Source organism: Nipponia nippon, unplaced genomic scaffold (assembly GCF_047370975.1).
Source record: "Nipponia nippon isolate SJK-2023a ecotype South Korea unplaced genomic scaffold, ASM4737097v1 scaffold_5, whole genome shotgun sequence".
NCBI classification, from domain to species: domain Eukaryota; kingdom Metazoa; phylum Chordata; class Aves; order Pelecaniformes; family Threskiornithidae; genus Nipponia; species Nipponia nippon.
Window position 1 is genome coordinate 58,622,318 of NW_028262369.1, and position 7,537 is coordinate 58,629,854.

At 41.7% G+C, this 7,537-nt stretch overlaps 1 protein-coding gene across 1 annotated transcript in view; it reads left to right on the top strand.

Annotated features, from left to right (window-relative positions):
- Window positions 1–1,628: 1,628 nt before the first annotated feature.
- The window catches only part of LOC104010044 (UDP-glucuronosyltransferase 1A1), a 34,806-nt gene continuing 28,897 nt past the window's right edge, over window positions 1,629–7,537 (top strand). The window contains exon 1 of the mRNA XM_087730636.1: window positions 1,629–2,532. Within this exon, the coding sequence (XP_087586762.1) occupies window positions 1,687–2,532 (846 nt within the window). The 5' untranslated portion in view covers window positions 1,629–1,686. The remainder of the gene's footprint in view (window positions 2,533–7,537) is intronic.

A 7,537-nucleotide genomic window follows, 5' to 3' on the forward strand; every position in this document is an offset into this window, starting at 1 on the left:
TCGGCAAAATTTAACTCATCGAGAAACCCCTATCAGATAACCAAGGCAACGGAGGCAGTCGCTGGCAAACTCTCAAACACTCAGAAACACCTCTAAGGTACTGATTAACCTCACCCGTCCTGCGCTTGCCTTTGCACCCACTCTCTTAACGTTAAGGGTGCTGTGAGGTTTGGATGGCAAATTCGTTCTGCTGCAGAGGGGAGGGGACAGCAGGACATTTCCCTACCAGCTCTCTGCTTACTCCTCTTCTGCAAATAGGGGGTGCAAAAAAAAAAAAATCCAAAACCAAGCTTTTCATGAGAAAATGCTGTTTACTAAACTGGGCACCTTCCTAATGATCATTTTTAAGTGTGTTTTATATAAATCTGGAAATAACAGCATATTTTAGTTATTATTAATCTTTTTTCCCCTTGTAATATCATAAAGGATTCTGAGACTATTTTTTTCACTTTCACTTTAGAGCTTCTCCCCCTACTCTGAAGTTCCAATATTTTGTTGTCTGAAAAGTTATCGAGTGCCTGAAAGAGAACTGCTTTCTGCCACTCATTCAGTAGTTTTGCTACACAAGGAGAAAGTTACAGGCATTGTAACTTTTGGGAAAAAGAAAGAAAAAGACTGACAGGAAAACAGAAGAAAACAATATGTAATTAATTTCATTGCATTGACCATGGTACAGAAGGGAGAGAAATATTGTTTCTGTATCTCAGTTGTGTGCCTGAGGGACAGAGGCTGCATGGCTCTAAATATCCCAAGTTTCATTATTTTTCCACGTCACGGTGCTGTTTAGGCTCCTAATCATTTCAGCATCGATAACGTCAAAAGCAATGCTGTGAAGCTGATGGCTCTTGCAAACCCATGCTGGAGCTGAAGGTGTTCTTTTAAGTCAGGTCTGATACCTGGGCTCACACCTGAGTATCTACTGAACAGTCCAACCCATAAGGGGAGTAGTAGTCATTAAAACATATTTAGTACACTTTTTATGTCTGGCCTCTATTTGATGTATAGGCAAGTGGTGAGGAGTTTTCAGCTGCCTGAGGACCATCTCGTAGGCTGTGAAACAACTGCATTACTGCTCTGAAGCAAGAACCCGGGCTTCAGCTTCACAGATCTCTGCCTCAGCTGCCAGGTCAGTCAGTGTCTCTTCTTGGTGTCATAGACTGTTGAGATTCCTGCTAGCTCAGAAGAGTGGGTTCATCTGCCCTTTTCCCTTACCCTGAGGGTCTTTTGTTCTGTCCTCAGAGAAATTATCTGAACATCCATGTTTCCAGCCACAATGAAATTTGTTGAGGCTGTTTTCATTTGTTACAGTGGTGCTGGAGTTGTTCACACGAGCCTTGCCTTCCCTGGCCCCGGCCAAGGGGTAAGACAGGACACATCAACAATCAAGAGGGAAGTCCTATGAAATCTGACTAGCATGCTGGGGAGCTAGTTCTCTGTTGAACACTGAGGAATTCCAATGACTCAGCACAGGAAAGGGTCACCGCATTTGGCTTTACAAGTATTGAAAAAAAAAAAACACCAAAAAAACAAAAAACCCACAACCCAAAGCAGTGAATCATTAACTAGAAGAGTATGACAAAGCAGCACAACTCAACAGATAAACCCATCGGCTTCCTTCAAAAGCATCTTCAAGCTACTGCCTGAAGGAGGAGACTCTTTCACAGTCCGTATTCTGATCACAGGAACATGACTTTGTGGCTTTGCTGTGCCTGGATTTTTATCCTCCTCCTTCCTGGCCTCTCAGATGGAGGCAAACTCCTGGTGGTGCCCATGGATGGAAGCCACTGGCTTAGCATGAGACAAGTGGTTGAAAAGCTCACCGAGAGAGGACACGAAGTGGTGGTGGTTATACCAGAAGTAAGCTGGCAGATGAAGACGACACAGGCATACACGGTGAAAACATACCCAGTGTCTTACACATTAGAAGAGCTGAATAATGCCTTTCATGAGTATGTTGCCACTCATCTGAAGGACCTGCCTTTCCCGCTGAACACTCTAGCACTGTACAACACCTCAGTGCATGTTTTCCGTACGTTCTTTGTTCAGTGCAAGGACCTGTTCAACAGCAAGGAGACCCTGCAGTACTTGAATCAAAGCAGCTTTGATGCTGTCCTAACAGACCCCATTTTTATGTGTGGAGCAACAGTTGCTCATTATTTTTCTCTTCCGTTTGTGTTCTTCATGAGAGGATTTCCTTGCAACTTACACTATGAAGCACCACAGTGCTCAAGCCCTCTGTCCTACACCCCGAGACTATTTACCTTCAACTCGGACCACATGACTTTTTTCCAGAGAGTGGAAAATGCACTGGTTGCCCTCATGGAGCGTGGGTACTGTAACGGTTTCTATGAAGATGCGATAAAGTTTTCGTCCAAAGTCCTTCAGAGAGACGTATCCCTGCTAGACCTCCTGAACTCTGCTTCCATTTGGCTTCTAAGATTTGACTTTGTGTTTGAGTACGTCAGACCAGTGATGCCCAATATGGTCTTTATTGGAGGTATAAACTGTGCTCAGAGGAAACCACTGTCTAAGGTATGTTCTTTTTCCTCCAAAATATACATTTTTCAATGAAATGTGATATTACATCATTTCTGGAAGTTTAGTGCTATTGAATTTTTTTATTTCTGGTAATGATATAATACAACCAGGTTTGACGGTTGTTTTCCACAGGCTGAAATCAAATTACCTTGATGGAGGTAGATTACTTATTTGAATTGATGAGGATTTTCTGATAAGTCCAACAAAAAATGGACTTCATCTGCCAGCTACAAATTACTGTCTTCAGTGAATGTGTATTATTCACCAACTAGATGCAGTTTTCATTTAATTTTCATGGAGTCTCACATCTATTTCTTTCACCTGACCAAAGCCCAAAGACCATGCTCTGAGAGTCATCTTTTGTTTTTAACTCTAAGCTCAGCAAAGTCAGTTAATTTGCTTGTTGTGTTTTCATGACATATGGTTTCCAAACTAGCTGTCTATGTTAAGTTATTTCTGTTTGTAGATCATGGTGAAACATAAATGTCATGTTGAAATGGGAAGAATTAATCTAAAATAGTGTATTTGGTGAGAGACACCTGTACACAAAAGTTTCTGTACCTATTTATTCATATTTGCTTTTACCAGAATTGTTCTGCAGGGTTTTTAAAGCTAATCTAGAAATTTAAATCTATTTTGATAGTTACCATATAGTCTCTAAAACAATTAATAGCACTAGATATTTATTTCCAGGCACAACGCAGGACACAAATACCTTTCTTTTGAAATTATTCCCTCACTTCTGACTTGTGGTCACACAATATCACTGCACAATTGCAATACAGTATCTTTGAGCTGAAGGTTTTTTTCTTTCTTCTTTTAGATTTCTTTTATATTCTTTGATGGGTTTATGCAGAGTTCACTGAACTCAATAAAGAATAAGGCAAATAAAGAACAACATTATAAATTAGAATATTAGGGTATTATAAATAAGGCATTCTCTCGCATTAGGCTTAAGAGAGTGGCACTTCGTAGTTTGAGATTTAAGAGGCAAATTCTTGCCGGTTGCATGACATAAGTCTTCTATATCTTGAAGGTCTCAGAGTACAAACAGTTTGTAGCTTGCTCCAGGGGCAGAACCATCCTTCCCTTATTTTATACCTGGCTTCTCCTGTCTTTGTACTGACATTTGTCATTTGGTGGAAATCATATGTTCCAAACCTTGAAAAAACTCGTGTATTCCTCCTATCTTCAGTCTGGCTTTTCCACCTACATTTTCTACAGACAGCAGAGGAAATTCTCCTATTTCACTTTGAACAGTGCCGAGCAATAAGGCAATAATGCAGTAGAGTGTAAACAACTGTGAAGTGAGTCATAAGGGAGAAAAAAAAAAATCTACCTATCCATACACAGTGGTAAGCCCTGGGTTGATGATTACTGTTCAGAAATATAATCATGTGATAAGAATAGGTAGTTCTCCGAAACCCAGTAGCCCATTGCTCAACAGACAAGAAAACAAAAAGTTAGGAGGACTAGGAAAGGGAGGGAGAACAAGAGATTCAAAAGCTGGTTTCTTTTCTCAGATGAGGGGCTTAAGCTACAGACCTTCCTGTTACACTACTTTCCATAGTTTTCCACAGGCAGCAAAATCGGGCATTATGGCCTTGTTCCAGAAGAGGGCTCCTTTCTGCCGTATCTCACATGGTCCCCGGGAATACCTGCTCTGGAGCTGAAGGCATCAGGATGCTGAAGAGCTCGTGCGTTTGCAGAACTAGGCATATCCAGCACAGAGCTGGGAATTAAATCCCAAGTTCCCTGGCCCTCCACAGCCTGCAGTCTCAGAGGGAGTGGGAGAACTTGCTACCATAGGACTGGGCCTGGGGGAACACAAACTGCACTTATTCATTGACTAAGATAACCACACTGGCTGCCTCAGGCTGGATTTCCTCTTGCCCTGCACTTTGCATAGCCATCCATCTCAGTATCAATTACATATTAATTAACAGACACATAAGTCCAGTTGCCAAGTCGCAATGGGCCTGGAGGTTTAGTATAAGGCTCACAGGAAATCAGACCCAATATCTGGCTGAGCAGAGGTCCTGTGCCAGCATCACGCTCTAATAACTCCAGAAGTACCTGAAGGCTGGCATGCTAAGTGGTCCCTCATTAGGGGGACATCGCAAATGAACTCGGACTCTGAGCCCTGAGATACTTTGATGAATATCTCATCTTTAGCCAAAGTTAATGCAAAGTTGCCTTTTTGGGCAGCTCATAAAAACAAAGTTCACATGATTTGATCAAAGCAAAGGTCAGAAATGTAAGCTATAGGAACTTTTCAAAGTTGTTTCTGTGTTTTTAAACCTAAAACACCCATTACTTATTTAAACAACTGGTTAACTTAAAACATTAAAATAACCCCAGATTTAAGTAGGTAGTTGCTCAAGTGAAGGAGAAGTGTAACTGAATAAAGGCCCTGTGGTTTGCCCCTCCAGCACAAGGATTAAGAAAATAGGTCCTGTTCTGAAACCCTCCTGCCAGAGCCAGCAGCATCTGGGGAGCTCTGATAAGGAGACATTTCTAACTGGTCCTTTGAAATACGCAGTTAAAGTGGAATTCAGAGACTTTGGCAAGAAGCCAAAGAATACAGTAAGCAGTACCAAAGCATGCACACACATACCTGGTACACAGGGACACACTTTTCAAAAGCCTGCACAACCCAAACATCATTTTGTGTGACCTCAGAAGGGATCCCATCATGTCTGCGGGTACTGTTAATTTGCTAACATGGGTAGCTAGGATTAGTATAGCTATAGGGGAACTCTTCATTTTCAGCGCTGAAGCAGTAGTCATCGCTCTGTTCATGAACTAAATACTAGGGCCATTTTTTTCATGCCAATATTCAAGGTGTTGATGAACCTAGTGGCAGTTCAGAGCAGCCTGATACCACATCAGCATCTGTTTACGATGCTTTTGTAAAGGATGTTGAGCAACTTTAAAGCTGACAATACTGTTCATCTGCCCTGTATTGCAATGGCAAAATACACAACATCAGACAGGTAAAAGCAGTGCTCATTTTGAAAAAAGAAGTTTAACCATCACGCATTGTACATCTTCAATGCACAGTATGTATGAACCTGAAATGGCTGCTCTAACCAAACAGTTCATCTCACTGTCCTCTTCAGTTTGCTCTTGTCCACATCCCTGTACCTCCCATATCTTGAAGAAGAGATATTGAAGAAAGCTGTAAAACACAGTTCTTTGGACAAAAAAATCCCTCATATCAAATGGAACTACTGCCTTAGTTTCCCTTTCCATGGGAAGTTTGTCTTCTGGTTAAATTAAAACACCTTCTGTAATGTGACTCTAAAGGTACAGTATTTGAGAGGTCTACTCACAAAAATCTAGAAAGGTTATAAGAATATTAAATTTACAAATATTAAACACATTGCCCTACAAAAGTTAGGAAATGTTCCAATTACACTTACCTGGGCAGCCTTAAATGCCAACTGCCTTTCTGTTAATTTCAGGATCACATATGATCATTGTCATATGATTTCCATTCACTGCTTAGAAAAAAGCTGCCCTAGAAATTATCTGTGTTCTATGATTTGCTTACCTGCCTGCTGCTTCTTGCTACTGCAAAGACTTAGAATAAGGTTACTTTCCAACTTGCAGTCAACATATCATCAGTTTTATGGGTTATTTTTCCTCTGAAGTCAGCTAGCCAAACTACATACTATCTTATCCTGTGCAGGTGAATGCCAGTATATCTCCATAGCTATGTAAAATGTAAGGGGGGAATCAGGCAGGTTCATGTCAGTAGCTACCAACCTGCATTTTGCTGTAATCCTTTTGCCTGGCACTGTTTAGCATTGGGGGGGGGGGGGGGGGGGGGGGAAGAAAAAGAGTGGGTTCAGTTACACAAGGATTACTCCATGTTGGAAGGAGGAAAGGAAATACGTATTTTTGAAATTTTGAAATTAAATTCAAAATTTCAAAATTAAAATCCCATTTTGACTGCATATTTCCCTCTTTCCAGCCTGGGAAATCAAATTACAGCATTACTCATGCATTTGAGCAACCTGTTCCTGCTTGCAAGGCCCAGAGCATAAGGGGGTGAGCAATCTCATCTAACAACAGGAAAACAAATCCAGTAGATGAAACCAACACTTCCAGGCTGCCTCAACAAACATGGTTTTAGTTCTAGTTTTAGTGCTGCTCATATAACAAGTAGCTGCTGAGGTATCCATTTGCTATCCTCTTCCCTTAGTGCCACTGACTGTTTGCTGCTCAGGTTAGAGAAATCCACATGTCACAACCAGTCCACCTCAGAGATAAGCAGTCTGAGAGAGTTTTAGTACCTTTTCTAGCTGAAGCAATCACAGGGTGAGGGGTAAGCATACGTGCACAACCCCTCAACGTGGTTATGGCTCAAGGTCCAACCAATCTCAACTCTTCAGAGCTGCTTGCATGCTAATGCAGCTCTGCTCCATCACAGCAACGATCCTTGCCAGCTCAAAGAGACACCGTGGCGTAACCCACACGGCCCTTATGGTGAGAGATACTCCTGGGAGGAAAATAAATCTGCAGTCTTGAGTCACCCAAGCTTCAGCTTTGTTTAACATAAAATGTCTGCTCTTCAGTATTCAGTGGGGAAGCCTTCCCTCCCAGATACCAGGAGCTCACGCATAGTTCTCACTCTTTGAGACCTCTGTTCCTCAAACTACTCTGTAGTGCTCGTCTGCACACACAACAGGAGTCGGTAATGAGCACCACAGCCTTCAAATCTGAAAAGGATCCAGGTGCCCTTGGCTAGTGGATAATGAACAACAAACACGTGTAAACCTACCACGTTATTTTGAAAAATGAGCCAGTCTGTTCTGAACAATAATTACCCAGCTTACATCTGACCTCAGCCGATTCTGTGCTAACCTAAGAACTTCATCCTTTCTTTATCTGTTTGCCTGTTCTCTGTTTACCTCTAATTTATCTTTTTTTCAATTCTGTCCTTCCTGTTGCTGCCTCACCTTTTCCACAGTTTTTTGTAGGTAGTCGTTTG